Here is a 26218-nt window from a genome sequence, read left to right on the forward strand (position 1 = left end):
TCATGAAGAAAGATATGGTTCAATGATGATGACGATGATGCATAGTCCACACGTGGATTTGCTGCAAAATTAGAGAAACTCACTCTTGTTGGTTTCAAGTGTTTCTTTAGATATAGACTCTGATTCCTGCAAGTAATATAAATGCAAAACACATCAATCTATGTATGTAAACGGTAAACCCCATATCTGCTGATCTGCATATTCAATAATAACAAAAGCTATGATTTAACAAAAGAACGGAATACAACGATATAAAAAAGAAAATATAATGATAAGAGGTGAATAAAACCTAGGAGCAAGGTATGTAAGAGAGACACGGTCCGTGGTTGTCGCCATCATTGCCTTGCTGCCGGCTAGAGATTTCGAGACTTTTTGGGGTTTAGAATACAAAACGTCCTCTCCTGGTTGATCTGGTTGATCTTAACGCAGCTCTGGTTGATCTTAATTTTAGAGGAAACTCCTACACCTGGTGGAACAAAAGAACATCCTCTCCTGTGGCGAAGAAGCTAGATCGCATTTTGGTAAATGATAAGTGGACCACGGTCTTCCCTACCTCCCTGGGAGTTTTTGGTGCATCGGACTTCTCCGATCATGCTAGTTGTGGGATAATCATCAGCTCTGCAGGTCCGAGAACTAAGCAACCATTCAAGTTCTATAACTTTCTCTTGAAGAACCAGGATTTCTTGCCTTTGATCTGTTTGGAATGGTTCTCTATAAATGCTATTGGATCAGCAATGTACAGGGTGTCAAAGAAGCTGAAAGCACAGAAGAAAGTCATCAGGGATTTCAGCAGGCAAAATTACTCTGACTTGGAAAAAAGGACTCAAGAAGCTCATGAGAATTTGCTCCAAGCTCAGAATCAGTTGTTAGCCAGTCCAAGCTCATCCAACGCGGAGATTGAGAGGGAGATGCATAGACGTTGGCATATACTGTCAGTAGCGGAGGAGAGTTTTTTTCTGCAGAGATCAAGGGTTACTTGGTTAAGGGAAGGCGATCTAAACACCTCCTATTATCATAAAATGACCTCTTCCCGCCAAACAATGAAACCACATCCATTACCTACTAGATGGAAATGGAGAACGCATTGAGGGCCAACAGAACATTCTCAACCACTGTACGGAATACTTTCAAAACTTTCTGGGAAGTGAGCAGGTACCTCCTAGTTTCATGCAGGATGACATCTCAATCATTTTAACCTTCAAATGTACTGACGCTTAGAAGAATAGCCTAGACGCCCCCTTCTCTCATGAGGATATTAGAGCCGCTTTCTTCTCCCTACCCAGGAATAAAGCATGTGGTCCTGATGGTTACACATCTGAATTCTTCTGTGGTTGCTGGTCAGTAGTTGGTGCGGAAGTAACAGAAGCAGTGACATAATTTTTCAGCTCAGGAAAGCTTCTCAAGCAATGGAACGCCACAAACCTGGTTCTCATACCCAAGATCCCCAACGCCTCCACAATGTCGGATTTCAGGCCAATTTCTTGTCTTAATACAGTCTACAAGGTTATTTCCAAGTTGCTAGCTGGCCGACTCAAAGATATCTTACCTGGTATAATCAGCCACGCCCAATCAGCTTTTATGCCTGGTCGACTTTTATTGGAGAACGTTCTCCTTGCTACTGAAATCGTTCAAGGTTACAATAGGAAGAACATACCAGCAAGTGCAATGCTCAAAGTAGACTTACGGAAGGCTTTTGATTCAGTCAGATGGGATTTTGTTATGTCAACCTTGAGAGCTGTTGATATGCCTCATAGATTCATACGGTGGATACAAGAATGTATCTCTACGGCTAGCTTCTCCATCTCAGTCAATGGTCTCACAGGAGGTTTCTTTACCAACACTCAAGGCTTAAGACAGGGAGATGCTCTTTCTCCTTATCTGTTTGTGTTGACTATGGAGGTGTTCTCGGGGTTGCTTAAATCAAGGTATCAATCCGGCTATATTTCTTATCACCCAAAAACATCAGAGTTGGAGATCTCTCACTTGATGTTTGCAGACGATGTAATGATATTCTTTGATGGGAATAGCTCATCTCTGCATGGTATATATGAAACGCTGGAAGACTTTGCAGGCTGGTCAGGGTTACATATGAATAGGGAGAAGACACACCTCTATCACGCAGGCTTGAATCAAACCGAATCCGAAGCTTTGACAAGCTATGGATTCCCCGTTGGTTTTCTGCCTGTCAAGTACTTGGGTCTCCCTCTGACGAGTCGTAAGCTAAAGCTATCAGAATATGCACCCTTACTCGAGAAAATTTCAGCAAAATTCAACTCATGGGCCGCTCGAGCTTTATCTTTCGCGGGAAGAAGACTGCTGATCGCTTCCGTAATCACTGACACAGTTAATTTCTGGATGTCTACCTTCATCCTCCCGCTAGGCTGTATTAGAAAGATTGAAGCTCTATGTTCAAGTTTCCTCTGGTCAGGCAGCATCGAAAAGAAAGGCATGGTAAAAGTGGCTTGGTCACAAGTGTGCTTGCCAAAAACTGAAGGTGGTTTGGGGTTGAGGAGATTTGCGGTTTGGAACAAAACCTTGTGCCTAAGATTAATTTGGCTTCTGTTCTCTACTAGCGGATCCCTCTGGGTTGCTTGGCACAAGCATCACAACTTTAGCAACACAACGAGCTTTTGGAACCAAACCGAAAAACCAAACGACTCATGGAACTGGAAGTGTATACTGAGGTTGAGAGATTTGGCTGGGAGATTCCTTAAATGCAACATTGGCAATGGCAAGTCAGCAAGTTTCTAGTTCGATAATTGGACACCATTTGGACCGTTGATCAAGTTTATTGGCAGTAATGGACCAAGAGATTTGAGGGTTAATCTGAACGCAAAAGTTTCTGATGTGGGCAACTCTGATAGGTGGACTCTTGCAGAGCCTAGATCTGACCAAGCACTAAGGCTCCATATTCACCTAACAACAATGACCATTCCGAGTGAGGAGCAGGGGTTGGACGACTATGTCTGGAAGGTGGAAAACAATGATTGCAATGGCTTCTCAGCTCCACTGACATGGTTCGCGCTTCGACCAAGAGCTGAGGTGGTGGACTGGGCAGATCTGGTCTGGTTTAAAGGGGCAACGCCCAAACAAGCTTTCATGATGTGGATTACAAACCTTGATCGTCTACCTACCAAATCACGGCTCCATCGCTGGGGTATGCAAATAAACACAACCTGTGGTCTTTGTTCAACTCAACAGGAAACTAGAGAGCATCTGTTCTTGTCTTGTGACTATGCTAGGTTTCTGTGGCATGATGTGAGTAGAAGGTTGGAACTATCTCCTCTCATCTTCCACACTTGATCAGATCTACTCTCTTGGCTGAAGATTAAGAATAACAGGTCACCGCCTACTCTCCACAAGCTGATAGTTCAGTCTGTTATCTACGCTATCTATAAACAGAGGAACAACTTGCATCACAACCTGACACACGTGCTGCCATCGGTGCTTTTCAAAGAAATTGATCGAGAGATCAGGAATTCCATCCTCGCAAGAGCCATCAAAAAGCGTTTCCAGAAGCTTATGGAATTATGGCTGCCTCATTAGTGTTAATTGATGCTTTTAGCATGTAGTGTTGTTTTCTTGTTTTTTAACTTTTTGCCGAGAAAACAACGTATTAGGCTGTAACTAATGTAACACCAAACCTTTCATATTATATGATATTTGCAATTTAGAAAAAAAAAAAAAAAGAATACAAAACGTAGACAACTACAACTTTTTTAACGAGGTAGCTCAGATTTTAGGGCAAAAATAAATAATTTATGGGGCTTTCTTATGCATTTTTAGGCTTTCTTTAAAAGCCCTAATAATATCACAAAACAAAGCCGGTTTGCATTAAACCGATAACGAATTGGCTAAGACGGTGTCCTTCAGTAGTAATCCAGTAGGAGTGTATGATAAATTCAAAATTGATAATGGATGAGTAGTTTGCAAAAAGGAAAAAAGTACTACATATATAAAACCAAGTTATACGTGTACAAATTACAATGTATTATATGGTCTTGCTACATTACTCGTTGGACACTTCAGATCTTCCGCTACTTCGTCATTAGGACCTTAACTATTATTATCTTGTAAAGCTCTCCAAACTCTTTACTGTCAATGGGTTTTCGAGTATTATGTTCATAACTTGTTTAATTCCTTCGTTCATAAACTCTTATTCTTGATTAGCTAGAAAATGGTACGACGATGGACGAAATATACCAAATAAAGTAACCAATTAACACAAACGGAGACACTTCAAGAAAGTAAAATCTGAGTGGAGAACAAAAACTGAACCACAGGTATCATGAAGAACAAATATAGCTTTTTCAATCCCTACAACATAGTTCCTCTTCATCACTCTCTTATAACGTATTGTAAAACTCCAAAAAGGTTTTATTTTCTTCTTCTAATTCTTTGGTGCAGTTTTCTCCTTTGCCTTTTGAAGCTTCAAAACCTTCTTCACAATCTTCTGCTCTTCCACCAAGAAGGCCCTGACGATCCTGCAACAGATAAAAGTGCAAGATTAGTTGCCAATGCTCTAAAAAATCAACTTTTTAAAAGGAAATCTGTGACATACACTTACCTCTCCCTAACAGCTACTCCAGAAAGAACACCACCATATGCACGATTCACTGTCCTCTCGTTCCTTGACAACCTCGACCTTTTGTACTCAGCAGGTCTCAAATGTGGAATCTGCAGTTACATATATTGAAAGTATAAGATATCATGCTAATAACAGGCAGCTTTGTTTTGCTGATTTTGAGTTTTACGTTCTTATTAGATTAATCACAAGTGTAACCAACACTTGTAATTCAATAAGAACCAAAGACCAGATGCAAGAAATTACCAACTCATTATATACAGTACAAAGGATTTCCACAATCACAAGAGAAAAAAACAGAGAAAGCCCAATGATGCTTATCTTAAAGCAGGTTTATCAAGTTAAGATAGGAAATGACATAAATGAATATGAAGTCTAGCTCTACTAAGATGATTCACCGTGATGTAAACCTCGTTTTTCCATATCAACAGCCAAAAAGTATCAAAGTTTCCACTATATTACCAAAGCTTAGCAAACCAGAAACAAACAAGTTCGAGAATTCAACCCCTAAAGTGTCTACGTTTTGATTTGAAGTTCCGGATTTTGCCTCAATGCCAAAACAAGTTGTTATCAATATAATCCAACCAAAACTCAGACACATTGTCCACTAACATAAACATAAACCTTAACACCAAAATTTAGAAACTTTTTCCCAGATTAGCTGAGATAAGAAACTATCTAACACACATCCATAGGGACGAACCCAATTTGAAACAGATAAGAAATGAAATTGAATAGAAGGTAGAGTTCCAAAATAAAGAAAAGTTTACCCCTTATGGTCCGTATCTTAAGAGCATGCTATCAAGTCAGGTAAGAAATGGCTGAAATGGATATGAAGTGTACACTACTAAGACGAGTCTAGATCAATGGCAAAGAAGCATGAAGCTTTTCACTGTCTTATCAAAAGCTAAGACAAACACTTTTATCCCTAAAGTGTCTAAATTCCAAGTCTAGTTGCAGATTTAGTCACAAACCAATGCCAAATGTATCAGAACACAAATAGCCAAAACTCAAGACACATTTGTTCACTGCAATGTAGCTAACACAAAACATGAACCCTTTCACCAAAAATTCACAAACTTTCTTGAAACATATAATCTAAAACAGATCAGAGAACGAGATTGACTACAAAAGCTTACTCCTTGGATCCTCTTGCCAGTAACAGGGCACTTAGGTCCACTAGCTCTCTTGTTCGTTGTCTGGTAAGTCAATTTCCCACCTTTAAGCAAAACCCAAGAGTTCAAACAAAACCTTAGAGCCTCTCCCAAGTTCAATCACATTTTCAAGAATCACTACTAAGAGAGAGAGAGAGAGAGACATTAGAGAGCTTGGTACGTTACCAGGAGTCTTGACAATGCGGTGCTGGTTGGATTTGGTGGCGTAAGAGTGACGCGACCGGTAAACAAGGCGTTGAACCATTTTCGCTAAGCTTTTGAGTTAGTAAGGAGAGACGAAAATGAAACAGTAGAGGAACGGCCAAAGGAGATGAATGAGTTTGATGTGAGTTTATATATTGGGATGATCTATTAAGCCCTAGATCCAACGGATGTGGAGCTTACAAATCGACGGTTCGGATTGATCGTATTATTTATTTTCCTTTTGTTTCTCTTTTGTATTTTCTAGTTTTGAATCGAAAACATTGGTTTAACAAATTTGGTTAGGGACCACCGTAAGTGAGCTAAAAACGGTGATTTTCGCTTAAGACCCTCTTTTTAAACTAGTGGCTTCCATTAGGGTTAAAATAGAGATTTGACCGGGATAAAACATTTTCCCTTTTGACCTTTCCATTCGAGTTAAGCTTTCTTTTGTTCTTTTCTGAGATATTTGCGTTAAAGTTCTAGGGTTCTAAGGGTGAAAGTTCGTCAGTTTTTAAAGTTTGTACGAGAGTGCTGGGTGAAGTTGAATCAACGGTTAATCTAGGATCGGTATCAATTTTTCAAGAAGGAAAAGAGTTTCGCTTAAGGAAATAAGTAAATCTCGAGTTCTAGGTTTGCTTTTTCAAGTGACACAGGGGTTTTAAGTCCAAAGAAGCGATGTCATCAGCGATGGATAGGGCTTTGATGGCTATGTCCTTGGAGGAAGACGATGTTCCGTTCGAGATGCCTAATTTACCGGAGTTCTCATCTCGTGATCAAAACGCCTTGAATTTGGTTGGAAGAACCTTAAATCCGGCTTGCCAACCGATGGATCAACTTATAAGAACTATGCCCCGAAAGTGGCAAAAGCTGGGGAGGACGAGAGGTGTGGCTTTGTCAAGAGAAAGATTCCAGTTCTTCTTCACTTCCGAACATGATCTGATTGAGGTTCTAGAGAAAGGGATCCATACTTTCAACGAATGGACGATTGTAGTGGATAGATGGTATGAGAATCCTCCAGATAATTATCTGCAGTTTACGCCTATGTGGATTCAAATGTGGAATTTACCAATCAATTTCTACACCAAGAAAGCTCTTACTGTTCTGGGAGAGTTGATTGGGCAGGTTACTGAAGTGGCGTTTGATCCGGATAAGCCTCAGCTTCAAGATTTTATAAGGGTCAAGATAATCTTTGATGTGTCGAGGCCTTTAAGAAGATCAAAGATTGTCAATCTACCTAAAGAAGGTACAACAACGGTGAATTTTGAGTATGAAAGGGTTCAAAAAAGATGTTTTGAATGTCAAAGGATGACACATGAGAGGGAAACTTGTCCTATTAGGATAATGAAGACAGACGCAGAAGCTGATGCCAGGAAAGCTGGTGTTCCGGTGCAAAAGAAAGGGAAAGAGCCAGTTTTAAAATTGTCGGATCCATTATATGGAGTGTTACAAGAGGATCAAGTGGGGATAGATCCGAATTCTGGTAGACCAAAAATTGCTCCGATAGTGTTGGAGGGTATGAGACAATATCTGAGGGTCTCGTCAGAAGAAGAAAAATTACTTCGGATAGACAAAGTCAAGGCTTTAGTTAGAGAGGTGGAGAAAGATTTGTTTTCGCAAAAATCAGTCCTGAGGTTAGAACCCTTACCCATTTTTCACCAGGATGTCAATAAAGGCAAGGGAAGGATTTTTAATTATGATTCTGGAGAAAGTGAGAGTCTTAGAAGGGATGGGATTGATGTGGTCCTGGAGGACAGTAGTGCAAGAGAGGAAGATAGATCTTGGTTGGTGGAAAATGTGTCTAGTAAAGATTTGGAGGTCCCCCTGAATTTCCTAGCTTTGGCTTCACCATCTATGACTAATCCAACAGTTTTTATGGGTGCTTCTGCTAGTGCTGATTCCTCTGGGATTGTTGCATACAATCCATCGGTTTATGGAATTGGGACTAGTGGGACTGCCGGTTCCGGGATTAGCTTGTCTAAAGCGAAAGCAAAGCCGAAAGGCAGAAAAAGACCAATGAAAAATGTCAGGAAGCAAATGGGGGTACAACTGAGCATGACAGGATGCGATCTGGAGTTAACAGAGAGTAGTCAAGCAGGGTATATGGTAAAAAGAAAAGCAGATGATGAGGGTCCAAGCACTGTGAAGCAACCAAAGCTTAACCCTCAAGAGGTGGTCCCAAAGGGGGGACTGCCTAAACTCCAATGAGCATTATAAGCTGGAATTGTCAAGGCTTGGGACGGTCTCAAGACTTGGCAATTCCTCGTCTCAAGGAGATGCGTAAAAAGCATTTCCTGGAGATGTTGTTCTTGATGGAAAAAATGCATAAAAGAGATGTTTTGGTGGATCTACAGAGTTGGTTAGGGTATGATCGTGTGTATACAGTTGATCCGGTGGGAAAGTGTGGAGGTCTGGCTCTGTTTTGGAAGAGCAGTGTAAATATGGATGTTCTGTTTGTAGATAAGAATCTGCTGGATGCTCAAGTACAGTTTGGAGCTTTCAATTTCTTTGTTTCTTGTGTCTATGGAGACCCGGATAGAAAAAATAGAGCACATGGGTGGGAAAGGCTATCAAAGATAGGGGTAGGGAGGAAAGATAGATGGTGCATGTTCGGAGATTTTAATGATCTTATGCATAATGGTGAGAAGACTGGGGGTCCAAGAAGATCTGACAATGAGTTTAAACCATTCACAGATATGTTAAATGTATGTGATATGGTAGAACTATCCAGCACAGGGAATAGATGGTCTTGGGCTGGCAGAAGAGGGGATCATTGGATTCAATGCAGACTTGACAGTTGTTTTGGGAACAAGGAATTCTGTAAGCAGTTTCCCGTGTGTAATCAGGCCTTTCTTGATTTGAGGGGATCTGACCATAGACCGGTTTTGATAAAGCTGATGGCCTCACAAGATGCGTACAGAGGACAATTCAAATTTGACAAACGGTTTCTGTTTAATGAGGAGGTCAAAGTAGCCATCAGTAGGTCATGGAATAGAAACAGCGGTGATGCAAGTATAAAGGTTGCAGCTAGATTGAGAGAGTGCAGGAAAGCCCTAAGTTCCTGGAAAAAGGGTAATTCGCAGAACTCTAAGGACAAGATTACAATCCTAGAGGTGGAATTGGAGAAAGAACAATCAAAGTCTTGGCCAGGGCTTCAGAGAGTTCGATGGTTAAAAAGAGATCTAGCAAAAACATATAGAGATGAGGAGACTTACTGGAAACAGAAAAGCAGGCAGAAATGGATGAGAAGTGGGAATAGGAACACAAGGTTTTTCCATGCCTCAGTTAAAGATAATAGACAAAAAAAGAGATTAGAAAAATTGAAGGATGTCAATGGGAACTATCAAGTGTCGGAAGCAGCAAAAGGGGAAGTTGCTGCTGCATATTTCCAGAATCTTTTTACGTCGTCTAATCCTGCGAGCTTCCATGAGTGGTTTGATGGTATGGATGTGAGAGTTACGCAGGGAATGAATGAGGTTTTGATAGAAAAGGTGAATGCCCAAGAAATCAAAGATGCAGTTTTCTCCATAAACCCGGTGAAAGCTCCGGGAGCTGATGGGATGTCAGCGCTCTTCTACCAACAGTACTGGCAAACTGTAGGTCCGCAAGTAATCAAAGAGGTTCAGGACTTTTTCGAAGAGGGTGTTATGCCTACAGAGTGGAATTATACACATCTCTGCCTGATCCCCAAGACGACTCATCCAACAGAGATGGTTAATCTCAGACCCATCAGCCTATGCTCGGTTCTTTATAAGATCATCTCAAAGATAATGGTGAAAAGATTGAAACCATTCCTTCCAGAGATTGTTTCTGTGAATCAGTCTGCCTCTGTGGCAGAAAGGCTTATAACGGATAATATCTTGGTGGCTCACGAACTCGTGCACAGCTTGAAGGTTCATCCGGTTATGTCCTCTGAGTACATGGCAGTCAAATCTGATATGTCAAAGGCGTATGACAGGGTCGAGTGGAGTTACTTGAGAAGCCTGTTGTTAGCCCTAGGATTTCATCAAAAATGGGTAAAGTGGGTAATGATATGCGTCTCGAGTGTTACGTACTTAGTACTCATTAACGATAGCCCTTTTGGTTTGATCACACCTCAAAGAGGACTGAGACAGGGTGATCCTCTCTCACCTTTTTTCTTTGTGTTGTGCACTGAAGGGTTGTCCTTGTTACTGAATAAAGCTCAGGAGGAAGGGTTAATTGATGGTATGCAATTCGCGATGGAGGGACCAGTAATTCATCACCTCTTGTTCGCAGATGATAGCCTTTTTATGTGTAAAGCTTCGCAAGTCCAAAGTCTTGTCCTTCAGAAAATCCTAAAAAGATATGGTGATGCCACAGGTCAAAGGATTAATCCGACAAAATCTTCTATCACCTTTGGGAGTAAAGTACCAGAAGCAACAAAAGTCTCAGTGCAAAATGTCCTAGGAATTATGGCTGAAGGGGGTGCGGGTTCCTATCTGGGCCTACCAGAATGTTTTAGTGGCTCAAAGATTGAGATGTTGAACTATCTCAAGGATCGTGTGAAAGGCAAGTTATCTAGTTGGTACTCTCGTTGTTTATCTCAAGGTGGTAAAGAGGTACTCTTAAAATCGGTTGCCTTGTCCATGCCAGTCTTTGCGATGTCATGCTTTAAGTTGCCAATTCAAACGTGTCAAAATCTGGAAAGTGCAATGGCGGCTTATTGGTGGAGTTCGGGAGAACATGACAGGAAAATTCATTGGCAGAGTTGGGGAAGATTATGTTTGGCTAAGGACCATGGAGGAATGGGGTTTAGGGACATTCAATGTTTTAACCAGGCCTTACTAGCAAAGCAAGCTTGGAGGCTGTTGCAGGATCCTCACTGTCTGTTGTCAAGATTAATGAAGAGTAGATACTATGAGGATTCTCCCTTCCTAGATGCTAATCTTGGTAAAAGACCATCCTTTGCATGGAGAAGTATTCTGTCAGGGAGAGTATTACTAGTTCAAGGGCTAGTAAAGAGGGTTGGTAATGGTTGTTCTTTGAATGTCTGGATAGACCCGTGGATCGAAGATAATGGGCTCAGAGCTCCATGGAGAAAGAATCGATTTTTTGACGTATGCTTAAAGGTATGTCAGCTAATAGATCCTCAAACTGGGTTCTGGAACCATGAGATTTTGGAGGATCTGTTTTTACCTCAGGATATCCCTAGGATCAAGGCCATCAAACCGCTGTTTTCTCAAGATGATTTCTATATCTGGAAGCACAATAAGAGTGGGGATTTCTCGGTGAAATCAGCTTACTGGGTGGCTTTCCAAAAAAGAGTTTGATTTTGATCAGGGAAGCTTTGTTGCAACCTTCAACACTTGAGTTAAAAAAGTTAGTGTGGAAACTCCAAACAGACCCAAAAATTAAGGTTTTCATGTGGAAAGTCTTAAGTGGAGCTATTCCAGTGGCATCAGCTTTGAACGGAAGAGGTTTGAAAGTGGATGAGATGTGTCAACTTTGTGGGGAGACCGGGGAATCAATTAACCATACTCTGTTTCTCTGCAATGCGGCTCGTCAGGTTTGGGCTCTATCAGACTTCCCCTTTCCCCTCGAGAGATTCCAAAATGGTTCGGTTTTCTCCAATATGTTCCATCTCTTAGAAAATAAAGGAAACAAAAAATGGCCGGAAGAGTTAAGGAAAAGTTTTCCTTGGATATTATGGCGGATTTGGACAAATAGAAACTGCTTAAACTTTGAAGGGAAAGCGTTTAATGCGGTAGACACAGTGGAGAAGATAAGAATGGAGGTGAAGGAATGGTTTGAAGCACAGTGTGCGGAAGAAGAAGGTGTTAGAGGAAACAGACAAATTGAGGGAGAACCTCAAAGGTTTGTTGAAAATGGGAAGGGAGCTTGGAAGAAGCCACCGGATAATTGGCTTAAGTGTAATGTAGGAGTCTCGTGGTCAAGGAGAAATCTTTGCGCAGGAGGGGCTTGGGTCTTAAGAGACAAGATTGGTAAGGTAATCCTACATAGTAGACGGAATTTTGCTAGGATTATGACAAAAGAGGATGCTGGTCTAAGATGTCTGTTGTGGGCAATGGAAAGCATGTCAAGTCATAAGATAGATAAGGTTATCTTTGCTTGCTCTGATAAAATCTGGGTAAATACTGTTCTTCGACCAAGAGAGTGGCCTTCTTTTAAACCTCAAGCTGTTGCTTTGAGAAGTTCTCTACTGCCTTTTCGAAACTGGAATATGGAATGGGAAGGTAATATTGCAAACAGGGGAGCAAACCTTATTGCTCGGAGTGTTACGGATGATCTGAGAAGCCAATCGTATGTGGCCATGGGGCCTCCGAGGTGGTTATTAGGTTTATTTAATGAAGAGAGGGGTTTGTCCTCGGTTTGAGTTTGCAGGTTTGGTTCGGTGGTTTTTTGAGTGACTGGTTCATATGTTAGGCTAACGTAAACTAACATATTTTTTGTCACCCCTCAATGTGTTGATGGAGGTGTTAGGGTGGGTTCCTCTGTGGTGAGAGTTCTTTCTCTCAATGTTTGTAAACCTGTGGTTTCAACGTTTAAGTGATATAATTACAGATGACAAAAAAAAAAAACAAATTTGGTTAGGATTTTATTTGAAATCTTGTAAATTTTGGTTAGCTTTTGTTAAGAAGTTGTAATTTCGGTTCGCCTTTTAGTTACATCTAATTGTTATTTTTAAAATACATTTTTATTAGAAATCTTGACTTTGTTATAAATATTATTTGGATCTTTAAAAATTAATTCAATAAAATTGTATTTTTCTTTTTGGCTTGTTATTTCAAATTTAAAATAATAAAACCGTAATTGTACATTGTATTTTTCTTCAGTTTGATTTGTTATTTAAGGTCTAATATAATAAAATTGGTTTCATTAAAAAAAAGGATAGACTATTGGTTTAGGATTTAGAAAGAGTTTTAATGACTTTGTGTTTTTAAAAATCTTGCTGATTTTTAAAATCATAGAAAATTAGAAAGTAAAAATGAAGGATTCTATAAGAGATTGTTTAGGAAGTTATTTTAAATCTTGCTGATTTGTGTTTCCTAATCTTGTAAAATATTTCATAAAATCTTTCAAAATCTTTCTATTTGATGAAAGAGTTTTCATGACTTTTGTTATGAAGGAAATGTTATAAAATCCTAAACCAATAACACAAAATTTGAATTCATTAACAATCCATGATTCTTTTGTTTTAATTGAATAACATAAAACTTTTAATGACTTTATAAGACTCTTAATCCAATAACACTAGATTTATCAAGATTTTAGATAACTTTTTACAAATCCACAACCAATAACACCAAATTTTTAAAGAGTTTTATAAAGTCTTGATGGAATAACAACATATTTTACATAACTTTTAAAATCATTCAAATTCTTTCTAAATCCTAAACCAATAACCCCCCCTTATTTCGGTATCTCAACTTTAAGCGTTTTAAAGAAAAATCTGCAACTATGTCAAAAGGGAAGGATCATTTGCAATAATAAGATATTATTATGACTTTTGTTTAATGTTTTGGTTATCATTTGTTATCTTGGTTTGGGTATCAAAATAGATGTGTAAGAAGGAAATTTTCGTGACCAATGTTTTCAACACATTGAAAACCATGTTTGAAGTGAATAAACGGTATGGGAACGCTAATATGTTTTGATTAAGCCACTTTATTTTACCAAGTCTAAAAATCAGAAACCATTAATGAATCTAAGCACAACAAATATTTTTTTAAGAATCATAGACTACAGTCCTAGATAGAAAAATATGAAAAGTAAAAAAAAGTTATTTCTCCCAGGTCCCAGTATCGAGACGTCTTCTTTGAACCCTCCTTCCGGCGCCAGCAAGGCCCCTGATTGCCGGCGTCGGGAACTTAAATCCACCGCTTGTTTTCTTCATCTATTGTGTTTTCTTTTATTTTCGCATTGGATGTCTACTCAATCATCTCAACCCTATCTCTTGGTCCCCTTCTTCGACGGTGGAATCCCTCATATGAGTTTTGAGAAGCTCATCGGATCTATCCATCAACTAACCCCATCCCCGGATCTGTTCCCCCTGCCCAACCTGAACCCAAAGGAGCTTTCTTCTACCAGCAGGAATTCTTCTGACCGAACTGGGAGTGACTCTTGTAGCACACCCAAATCTCTTGAATCTGGTAAGCTCTCGACCGCATCTAAAGCATTCTACCTTCGTACCTCGACGCCGGCGCTGCAAACCATCTCAACTATCCCCCAAGTGAAACCCTCCAGAACTTTCATCAGTTTTTCGAGGTGGATCCAACTGGGGAAAGTCCCGCGTACGAGTGCTCCAACGAAGGCCTGTATATTCCGACGAACTGATGCGACGGTGAAAGAAAAGAGGAGTCTTGGCGACGCTAACCTAATTGCCTTGGGTGTCCCTCGTTTGGACCCTGTTTTTTGCCAAGTGGGCCTAGGCCCATTAACCTCTTCCTGTTGGACCAACCCATTAAAGTGCTATGCAATTTATACGTCCATCAAATCCAGATCCGTTCTAAATTTCCCCTTGCCTCAACTTAGCGTAACTTTGTTTTTTCTGGAATCAGTTGATAGAAGACGTCGATTGTTTTCTAGTCAAACATTGTTACTCTGTTGGTCAATACTGCTTATTAGAACCTGGTCTCTAGCTTCACCTAAATGATACTATCACGTTCATGACCCTTACTTGTAAAACCCCCAATCCCATTTATCCCCTTTTGAACCTAGGGTTTGTTCTTCAATGTCTTGATAATTTCGACTACAAGCTTTGTGTGGAATTCCTTAACCTCCATGGCCACTGGCTTCATGCGAGGGAGGACCCACCTGCTATGTTACGATGTTACATCTATCTATATCACTACACCCTTGTTGAAAACCCCATTACCATTTGTACCAAACCGCCAAAAGGATGTAAGCTCGGGCTGTTTCCTCCCTACCAAGGTGAAACTGAATACAAGCTTTGTGTGAAACTCCTTAACCTCCATGGCCATTGGCTTCATGAGAGGGAGGACTCACCTGCTATGTTACGGTTTTGCACCTTTTGCTTACGTTTCCCGAAGTTAGCTTCATCTAATGCCAAGAGTTATGAGCCCACAAGTTTGAAGATCCTTGGTTTCTTGGTTTTGATCCTTTTCATATTGGATGGCACTCTAATCCTTGTCTCCTTCATGGAGCACCCTTCTAAAAGCTTGGTCGCATATTTTGCGCATGGCGATTATGATCACAAGCTGATCAAGGAAGTCGCGAAGTTATTCTTCATGGTTGACTCCACAATGGTCTCAAAAGATTTTTCAAACTGTACCCCTTTGGAAAACTCATGTAACCATTATCCCTATCCTTCTTGTTATGTTTTAATCTTTGATTGTATGAACTTCCCTCTCTTGAAGTTTTAAGTAATGAAAGTTCTTATTTGCACAAAAAAAGAATCATAGACTACATATACAATACATGCAAATATAGTAAAACACACACATACTTTAATAAAATGTGTATATGAAATGAAAGTCATGAGAAAGACGGGAGTTTTAAAAGGTAAAATAAAGGCACGACTGACAAGTGACGACCAATCGCATATCAAAAAATTAGAAATCGTTATTTAATCACCATTGCTAGATAGTCTTAGATCCACAACTCTGTAACCTGAGGTTAGAATTGAAACAACACTGAGTAATCCAAAAGAATTCAAAATTTGTGTCAACACATAACATAGTTTTTGGATAAGGACATCAACGACGAAAATCATGATAAATTCAGAAATAAGATTGACATAATTTATTCTTACTAACTTATTATTCTTGAGGCGAAGAACGAAACTGGTAGCACTATGTCTTCTCTGCCATCGGCTCTTTTATAATTTTTCAATTAGGATTACATTACCCCCTAAAGATTTTGTATTTTTATTACTGTTTTACTTTCATTTATAACTAACCTACAGAAGCTAAGTGTGGATGAGTTTATTATGCGATTAGTAACCTCTACAGCATTTGCTGTAACTAATCATCACAAAAAATAATTTCAAAAGTGATACCAAAAAAACGATCTCAGCTCTATATCCACCACTACTTTGTACCGTTTTAACTATTTACGTATCACTAACTTGTCTTTTTTACTCATGCAAATTTTGCACCTTCTAAAACTGTGTACCTGTAAACCATTTTTTCGAAAGATTAATATAGCAATCAACCATTTAAAAGTACTGTTAGTTCCTCTTTAAGTTTTACTTCTCAATTAAAACTTTAGACGTTATACTTCTACGGTTCTACCAAACAAAAACAAGGTTTCTTCTTACAAAGACTTTTTTTTTATAAATGATATGTACTTTGTGTACTATGCAAATTCTCATATCATGTTTTCATGACGTTACCATTTCAACTAATTAACCGACAAGATAGAATTAGATGACAAACAAAAAAAGTTAGCTTTCAATTTATTTTTCCAACGGCCAAGTCTTAATACCACATTACCACCAAACCATTGCCAAACAAAGCAAACATCTGAGGAGTGAGGACTTGACCTCAAAAAGTTAACTCAATGGGGTCCAGTTCATATAGCTAGGCCCAACAATTCAATCACGAGGCCCAACAATTCAATAGTCATAATAGTAATTAACAACCTCATTAAACCAAACCAAACCGGTTATCAATTGAGGTTTGGTTAAAAAATTTATACCCGATTGCATGCACTGTCCTAATAATAAATACGTTCTGAAAAATTCTGCATTTGTTCTTATGTATCAACTGCATGTGCGCTTGCAGTGCTTTTATTTCTCTTCATTGACAAATTTAAATATTTTATCCTTTTTTTTTGGTGGAAAAATTAGTACCTAATATTTATTTTAATATTAATGTTTATGTTTTCTCACTTTTTATTTATTTTTCTAATTAAATTTAAAATATGTATTTTTACGCTGGAAACTGTGTTTGTCCCGTCCCTACATCACAAGCACCATCCATACATCACACATGCATTCCATGTTATTAAGAAGTTGTCATTTAATATAAATCATAATCGCAAATCATTTAAATTTGTATTTTTTCAAGAATATTATGCCTCTTTATATTCCACCTCCATACTTATTAGTATTATTATTATTATGATGATGATGATTCATATCTCTCTACACTTGAATGCGTTATACTCCCTCCGTTTCAAAATATAAGATGTTTTGGAGAAGTTTGTTGTTTCATAATATAAGATGCTTTCAAATTTCAATGCAACTTTTAGATTAGTTTAGTATTTTATATTATGCAGTATTGTTTCTGATTGGTTGAACTTATTAAAAGTAAAGACTTCTTAATCTGCGTGCTTTGCTTAAAACATCCTATATTTTGAAACGGAGGGAGTATCATATAGTAAAAGAAAATACCAAATCTACAATATAAGTTCAAAGTATTGATTTCTCTCATTTTTGTGGCCGTCGAATTTTCGTATTACATTAAAAAGATATTGGATTCGCAACTTGTACTAAATTATTATGGCATGGAGTGATAATTCAATGAAATGATGAAACTCGAGAGAAAAGATAACATTTTTGGAATGTAATATAAAAATATTTGAATGATATTTAATTATTTTTCTTACATTCCAAACTAGTGGTATGAAATAACATTATAGTTAAAACTTCAAAACGATAAAAACTAATAATAAAGAAATAGCAGTACAGCTAAAAATATGTATATGGTGGTGTTGTGAACTGTGATACAACGTTATTAGTTATTAGTACTAATCAAAACCATTTTGTTTTAGTTTGTTTTCGGGTTTTATGTTAAACAAATAATTAATTATACAGCCTGTTAACACAACATTTTATTATCTAACGTAAATCCGAAACTTTCCACAAAGTGAAAAATTCACACTTGTTACAATATTATCTTTCAAAATTCCTACCTATATACATAAATAGATATAGCACAACATTGACAAAAGAGAAGAAATTAAAGTAGTCCCGTGTCTCTTCTTCTTCCTTTTCTTCCGGCCTCGTGAAAACCAAATTGCATTTCATCTTTTTATTTGTTTGACATTTACACACATACACATGTTCACAGAAATAGATAATATCATAATTCATACTGTATATGGTTGTATGACTTGTGTCTATCAAACCCAAATATCTTCATTTATCTTATATGCCCAATTCTCATTCAAATATCTCTTAATCTATTTTCGATAATGACATATATATAAATATACAAACGTCCAATTAATTTCATCTACAACTCTAAATGTGGTTGTATGACTTGTGTCTATCGAATCCAAATATCTTCATTATCTTACATACCAAATCCTCATACAAATATATCTAAATCTTTTTTTTTTCACCACCTACGATAAGGACATATGTGTAACGTACAATTAATCTGATCTAAAACTGTGTTTACCAAAAACTCCATATGTGGTCCACCAACACTAATCGCGAACCTTACCCGAATAAAACATTCAACATCATGTATTCATATATCTTCATGTATTCATCTAGAGGCATATACATATATAAATGCATTGAGAAGTCGCTAACATCATGAATGACGTAGACCATCATGTAGTTTGACAAAGGCCAAAGACCCACTGGTTCAATCCAAAACAGCAATTTATTCTTTCTTTTTTTCCTTTCTATGTCTTTAAAAAAGGTTATTATTCGTTTTGATAAGAAAACCGAAACAGCAAATCATGACGCAGAGAAAATCTCTCGTTCGTCAAAAGACCCTTTCATCAATTTCTATTATTAACAAAGCCTATGCATTACACATAAATGCAATAGGCCAATAGCCACTATTCCATTCTTAAAATTATCGTTGCGATAAATCAAAAGTGAGAGAGGGAAAAATCATGTTATCATGCATGTCCCCATTATTCTTTAATTTTTTAATAACATAAACAGTAAATTATTAAACCTAATAATTTATATATATTTGTCATATACATTAGGGTTTTTGAAAGAAGCAAGCCCACATTGAATGCCACGCGGTTTTGTATGGAGGGGTAGAGACTTTTCCTTTTGCCACACAGCTGACTTTGGAGGCTTTACCTCCACTTTTGTAGTTAATGCTTTACACATTTATTCATATTTTATTTTTATTTATTGAATATACAATTTGACAGACCCAAGAGTCCAAGACCAAGAGGGGTCAGCAATTTTATCTTTATATATATATATATAGAAGAAGAGGTGGACATAGACCTTTGTCGCCAAGCTTAACCATTAGATCCATACAAAGCTACGCGTACTAATTAGTGAACTAAGGGTAGTGACTCATTACCAACTAAGGTTGTTTCAATTTTCTTCTATTTTTCTTTGGCAAAGAGTTTATTGTGGGAAATAAAGAGAGGTAAAAGGGAGTGATTAAACAATTAATTAGTGGTTAATTAAGGGAGATCAAGATCATAATGGTGAGGCCTCCTTGTTGTGACAAAGGAGGAGTGAAGAAAGGGCCATGGACTCCTGAAGAAGATATCATTTTAGTTACTTACATCCAAGAACATGGTCCTGGTAACTGGAGAGCTGTTCCCACCAATACTGGTATGTTATCATCTTTATTTATCATCTCGCTCTGTCTCATTTCTTAAAATTTGTATGTAGATCTTATTTGCGAGATAGACAAGGAATCAGAATATTATGGATTGATCTTGGTTGATATATACGGTGTTTTCCAAATGGGTTTTGATTTCATATGTTTAAGATTGTGGAATTAGCTTATTGAAATTCATATTTTGAAATTAGGGTTTTGTTTATTGAACTTGAATTAAGATCTAATGCATGAGATCTTGTTATTATTTATATATATTAATTAATCTTAGATTTATTTCTCACTGGTTTGTTCTTGTAAACTTTCAGGGTTGCTTAGATGCAGCAAGAGTTGTAGACTTAGATGGACAAACTATTTAAGGCCAGGAATCAAAAGAGGTAACTTCACAGAACATGAAGAAAAGATGATTGTACATCTCCAAGCCCTCTTAGGAAATAGGTAAAAACTAATTAATTACCCCCTTAAAGTAACGCTTAATTTCTCTGATTTTGTCTTTTCAAATTTTTTGAAATTATTATTAAGGGCATTTAATATTTGGTGTAGATGGGCTGCAATTGCGTCATATCTTCCACAAAGGACAGACAATGACATTAAGAACTATTGGAACACTCATTTGAAGAAGAAACTTAACAAAGTCAGTCAAGATTCTCATCAAGAACTTGACCGTTCCTCGCTATCATCTTCACCGTCGTCTTCTTCAGCTAATTCCAACTCAAACATCTCAAGAGGCCAATGGGAAAGGCGACTTCAAACGGACATCCATTTGGCGAAAAAGGCTCTCTCTGAGGCTTTATCTCCTGCCGTAGCACCAATCGTCACTTCTACAGTGACAACAACATCTTCTGCTGAATCAAGACGCTCTACTTCCTCAGCTTCCGGGTTTCTTAGGACGCAAGAAACATCTACCACTTATGCCTCGAGCACCGAGAACATAGCAAAATTGCTCAAAGGGTGGGTGAAAAATTCGCCGAAGACTCATGACTCCGCGGATCAAATAACATGTACAGACTCTGAGGTAAAGGAAGTGATCAAGAGTGATGATGTGAAAGACTGTACAGGGGCCTTACAGCCATTTTCTGAGTTTGATCACTCATATCAACAGGCTGGAGTTTCACCTGATCATGAGACCAAACCAGACATAACTGGATGCAGTAACCAAAGTCAATGGTCTTTGTTTGAGAAGTGGTTGTTTGAGGATTCTGGTGGACAGATTGGTGATATTCTGTTGGATGAAAACACTAATTTCTTCTGAAGAGTTTGTTTAATCAAATGGTTATAATTTTAGGATCTTCAACTCTATTATTTTTTTTTTTGGGTTTTCCGAATTAACTCGCTTAGATTATCGTGAGATAAATCATTAATAATTTTATTTATTTTCCCTCGTTACTTACAATTAACGATGGGGTTGTTTCACTAATGGCCAGTGAATTCCCAAGGGGCCTGATGTATGTCCACCCAATGATTTTAGTGTTGGTGTAAAATACTATATCTATTTTTTATTTATTAAAATGTTATTAGTGTTTGATTTTGTTTTGCTTTGTAAGTATGTTATATTTGAGATGTTCATCTAAACTAATGTATCCGTTGCAATTTAAACTTAGACCCAAACACTGACAAAATAAAGAGACTTATTGCAATGACCAATAAATAGAACTTACCCACTTGTTAGTTACTTTGAAATAATTGACAATAATATCGGGATTAATTAGTCTAAATATTGTTTTTTTTTTTTTTTTTTTTTTTTTTTTTTTTTGCCATCAGTCTAAATATTGTTGTAGATATCAGTTTATGTTTTATGGGTTATAGAAAAATAATTAATAGTACTTACAACTTGCCTTTATTTTTAATTTGTTAACACACTAAGAAAAACACTACATTTATTTTAGAGTTTCAAATGGCGCCGCTCAATAAAAGAAATCTTAGATTTAAAGATAGCCTTACTATTGGTGAATTTCAAAGACCTACTAATAAAGTAAATACTAGTACTATAGAAGAAAACTAAACGAAATATTTATTGCATGAAATAAATAGGCCCGACAAGGTTTAAAGAAACTAATTGTAAAAAGGATAAATAAAAACCGAGATGGCACAATAAATATTGAAAGTGATAAAGAATTAAAGTTTGACTTTCTTTCTTGTGACCGTGTGAGTTGTGTGACATACATACATCACATAGTTTACCAAGTATGAAAAAAGGTTCACCATTAATTTAGCTTCTCCTTTGGTTATAGGAATATGACGCCAGTTAAAACTTGAATTTCAACCGAGATAATAGTGAGCTAGATACCAACCCGCACATAGCGCGGGATAAATCGATTTAAATAAAAATTATGAATAATATTATTATTTGAGATTTAAGATTTATTTGTATAAACAAAATCTGTAAGTAAAGTTTATTTTTTTTTTGTTTATTCAAGTTTACGTTTATTTTGTGTAAAAATACGTTTCACCCGTAAAATATTTAAAAGTAAAAAACAATTTCAACGTAATGGAGAAAGTTTTGATGTATTTTGTGTTTCTAAAATCAAATTTACATCTTTTATGGTTCACATGGTTATCTACATCACTATGTCATTAAATAGTTAAAGAAATATTTTTAGACTAATTGATTTAATTTAAACTAATCTTAAGTGTAAAATCGCAATGAGACAACTGTATAAAAAATGGTAAATAATCAAAAAGTGTAGTTCTGGTGAAAACTTATAGGGAAAAATAATTGTTTAGGGTTTTCAAAAAATTCAATAACATGGATACAATGTTAAGATTATTGAGTCACATGTATTTAAATAGTCCTTGGAATTTTTAAATAGGAGAAAAAGGTTTAGTTTTTCAAAAAATTAAATTGGTGAATAGTTATAAGATTGTTTGTGAAATGTTATTTATTTTTAATATTATATTGTGATAATTAATTTTAAATATACTTGAATAGTTATAGGATTTTTTAAACTGGATAATAAGTTTTGCATTTCAATAAGTTAAATAGATGAATAAGTTTAAACTGTTTGTGATGTAATTTACTTTTATAATTATTGTGATAATTTATTCAATTATTTTTTCTAAATTTAATTGAATAGTCATCTGACTCTTTCAAAATAATAGAATAACTTTAGCATTTCAAAAAAATTAAATAAATGGTTTATATTTTTCCGTGAAATGTAATTTACTTTTAATAATTAAATAGGTTATGAAAGTGATAGTTAAATTCATTTTTGGATTTTAATAGTTGATTAAATCTTTCATTTTAAAAAAGTAAAAGAAAAAAACATTGTTTCATAGTATATTTTAATGACATATTTATGTAAATAATAATGACTTAATGAGTAGTGAGAACATTTATTAGAAAGGTACAAGAGCTCTGTAAGTGTGACACATCAGATTTTTGGTGAGAATGCTTCTCTATTACTAATATATAGGGGATATAACTATTTATGCTTGTGAGTCTTGGACACATTAACCGAACTAAATGAACCGAGCTGATATTCATTTGGTTATCCGAATAAAACCAAACTCATATTAAAACTTTGGCAGAGCTTCGAATCCAAGTACTTTCTACACCGAATTAAAAATAACCAAACTAAACCCGAATTGAAATGGTAAACTAAATGAATGGATGCTAAACTTCTATATTCAAAATATCTTAAAACAAATTAATATATCCGAAAATGAACTAAATATCCAAATGCCCACACCTACTAGTGATTGCTGTTATTATTACTGGAAAATTTGAAAATAAAAGATGTTCTAATAAAAAATATTTAAAGTTAGACTTGTTCATCTATTTTTATATATTAAATTGTCACTTATGAGTGACTAGTCCTGGTATTAACATCCATTATCCACAGATATCAGTATCCGTTCCAAAAAACAGATACAGATACAAATGCTAAATTTTAATAGATAACTGATATTCATTTTTCTCAAATATTTGGTTTATATATGGATATCCGGTATTTTTGTCCAAAATACGCGGTATTTTATACAAACTACGTTATATTAAATACGTTAATTTTGTCTTTTTGTATGTTTATAGATATTCGCAGATAACCAGATTTTTTGATAAAGATAATAAACTACGGATACAAATACAATTATCCCAAAAAAATGGATATCCACTCAGTTAACATGCCTACTTGTGACTAAATTACTTTAATTAATATGTAAAACAAATTTTTTAGACCGTTTTTAGAAGAGAACAAGTAGAAAAAAAATACAAAAACGAATAAAAATGATTAAAAGAAGAATATTTTTTTCATTTTGTCAATATAATACATTGATTTTAGATCGACTACATTTATTTTAAAATTATGTGCCTACACCCAAAATAAGATGAAGTAGTCAAAGGTATTCCATGATGAGATGTTTCAATCAACCAATGTTGTAATCCTTAAGTCTCCAAATTTTGGCAATTAGCTTATTCTTCTCATCTTTGACTACGTAGATGTTGCGGGGACGCAAGTCCCTGTGCTCTATACCTATGGAATGCAAGTGAGCAATACCTTTGATGACATCCTTATAAAGTTTATAAAACATCGTTTATAAATATATCAGAAATAGTTTACCTTATAAGTTTATAAAATAAAGCAAATAGGTAATTAGGTTAATGATTGGGGCTTACCTGATATGTTGTAAACGTAAGAGTATGGTACGTTGAATATTATTCATATCTATCGGCAACGATTTGCTCGGATCCACTCCTTGTCCATCCCATTAACTTATAAACTCATTAGAATTACATGTATATCTTTTTACACATGACTAAAATCAATCATCCTCTTGGATACAACACTGATGCTACATATTGTAATGTGTTTATTTGTATCAGCTAACAACATCACTTCAATATCGTTCTCAATCATCTCATAACCATTATTATCATAGCAATATACTTGTTTTACAGAAATTGTGCTTCTCAAAATCTCCATAGAAAGGCCTCTCAAAATCTTCCTTTTTTTTTTTTTTGAATTAAAAATCTTCCCTTTTATTTTACAAAAAACACTAGATTAAGACCCGCGGTACACCACGGGGCAAAATTATTTATAACTAAAATATTTAAATTATAGCTTATATTTGTTAGTTAAATATGTTATAATTATATAATAATTGTTAAATAAACCATATAATACCGCAATATATTTTTTTTACATAATATTTATTTAATCAATTTAATTAGATTTGTCTATTCTCTGATACCGACAGTGTTAACAAAATAATGAAATGATGTTTTACCCCTATACCACTGAATTAATGATATTTTTTAATTTATATAAATATCGATAAAACCCGTCCTGCTAAATAATCCCATCCCGAGATATTTTAACTCACACTATATCATCTTAATTTTTAATATTTATTGTGTATCTACGGTATAATATTTATCATATTTAACATTTTTAAAGTTTTAAATATTTTTCATATTTAACCTTTTAAAAATCTTCAAAATAAATAACTGGAATAAACCAAATAAAAGTTTTTAAAGTTTGAATGCCTGATAAATCAACATTTCTACTCATTTGTATTCAGAATCACTTTGGTCTCTTTTATAGTATGACTTTGAACCATTGCCCAATTTTTTTTGACGATGTGTGATATTGTACCCGTATTTTTTTATTCATCTGTTGAGTAATATATGTCCGTTTTTAAAATTTTGTATTATATCATATGCATAAAAAAATCACAATTTTTATTAACTAAATGTATTATAGAATAATTCAAGATAATTTAAATATAAATTCAAATAAAAATGAAAGGGAATCATATATTTATGTTTGAATGAGGTAGAAAAAAGTTCTTTATTTTTTTAAATCTTACCTATAATTAATTATAAGTTTTGGTAACTAATATTAAAGTTAATGCATTAAATGTAAAAACTTTCAAAAAATAATTTTTACACAAAAACTGCTGCAAAAATACTAGTTTAGATTATCCTTGTCTCATATGTTAATTGTTGTTACTACTAAAAGCATCATCCTTTGATAATTGCTCGTTAGCATCCTCATCAACCTTCTAAACATGTTGATTAACATCATCTAGAGGCTACAACTGATCTATTTAGAAGACAGTGGTAAAGCTTATATGAAAGGGTTATTCTAAAACCTAGTGATCAATCCATATATATTCCGATTTTTGTTTACCCAAATTTTTTTACTCATATACTGCTTTCATACTAGGAAGCATCGTCGTATACCACGAGATAATGTTTGGTATATTTATATATATAATTATAAAATAATTGACATTCATTATTTTTAATAAAATATTAAAGTTTTATTGTATTGTATTTGCAAACATTTACCATATTAATTATTAAATAAAATGACCCGACACATTTTTTTAAACAAATAAAAAAATAAAATAAAAAATAAAAAATAAAAATAAATAATAAATAATAAATAATAAATAATAAATAATAAATAATAAATAATAAATAATAAATAATAAGTAATAAATAATAAATAATAAATAATAAATAATAAATAATAAAGAAATATTAATAAATATTTATTAAATATCTAAGAAACTTAAATTACCAAAAAGCAGCAAAAAAATACCATTAATATTAAATCAAGAATTAACCAGAATCATAAACCAAGAGCTAGCAACTTAATCCATAGTTCTAACATCAACATTCCAATTATAGCAACCTAACATAAACCAAAACATAACAATTAAGTCCCTAGAACATACTCCTCTTCATACCTTGATCCAACAGTCACTTTGTCTTTACCTGCACCACAAAACAATGAGATGCATGAGTATTACTACAAATACTCAGTGAAACGATC

General features: G+C 35.4%; 2 protein-coding genes across 2 annotated transcripts; one reads left to right on the forward strand and one right to left on the reverse strand.

Moving 5' to 3' along the window:
• On the reverse strand, window positions 4167-6070 carry LOC104710729 (60S ribosomal protein L34-3). The gene is made up of 4 exons (XM_010427377.1): window positions 5926-6070; window positions 5725-5804; window positions 4568-4677; window positions 4167-4484 (listed from the first exon to the last, which is right to left on the reverse strand). Exons 1-4 carry the CDS (start codon window positions 6002-6004, stop codon window positions 4391-4393), a joined length of 363 nt encoding a protein of 120 aa, XP_010425679.1. The 5' UTR covers window positions 6005-6070; the 3' UTR covers window positions 4167-4390.
• On the forward strand, window positions 19066-20809 carry LOC104710730 (transcription factor MYB30). Its single transcript, XM_010427378.1, has 3 exons — window positions 19066-19429; window positions 19745-19874; window positions 19980-20809. Exons 1-3 carry the CDS (start codon window positions 19297-19299, stop codon window positions 20686-20688), a joined length of 972 nt encoding a protein of 323 aa, XP_010425680.1. The 5' UTR covers window positions 19066-19296; the 3' UTR covers window positions 20689-20809.

The sequence above is a fragment of the Camelina sativa genome, chromosome 9 (genome assembly GCF_000633955.1).
Source record: "Camelina sativa cultivar DH55 chromosome 9, Cs, whole genome shotgun sequence".
Taxonomy (NCBI): domain Eukaryota; kingdom Viridiplantae; phylum Streptophyta; class Magnoliopsida; order Brassicales; family Brassicaceae; genus Camelina; species Camelina sativa.

What these genes read in the sequence shown, in the direction of transcription:
- LOC104710730 (XM_010427378.1), top strand. Translation starts at nt 19,297, where the DNA reads ATGGTGAGGCCTCCTTGTTGTGACAAAGGAGGAGTGAAGAAAGGGCCA. An exon ending in AGCTGTTCCCACCAATACTG is followed by an intron (nt 19,430 to 19,744) that starts GTATGTTATCAT and finishes GTAAACTTTCAG; the next exon opens with GGTTGCTTAGATGCAGCAAG. An exon ending in CAAGCCCTCTTAGGAAATAG is followed by an intron (nt 19,875 to 19,979) that starts GTAAAAACTAAT and finishes TATTTGGTGTAG; the next exon opens with ATGGGCTGCAATTGCGTCAT.
- LOC104710729 (XM_010427377.1), bottom strand. Translation starts at nt 6,004, where the DNA reads ATGGTTCAACGCCTTGTTTACCGGTCGCGTCACTCTTACGCCACCAAA. An exon ending in CCGCATTGTCAAGACTCCTG is followed by an intron (nt 5,805 to 5,925) that starts GTAACGTACCAA and finishes TTTTGCTTAAAG; the next exon opens with GTGGGAAATTGACTTACCAG. An exon ending in CTGGCAAGAGGATCCAAGGA is followed by an intron (nt 4,678 to 5,724) that starts GTAAGCTTTTGT and finishes ATGTAACTGCAG; the next exon opens with ATTCCACATTTGAGACCTGC.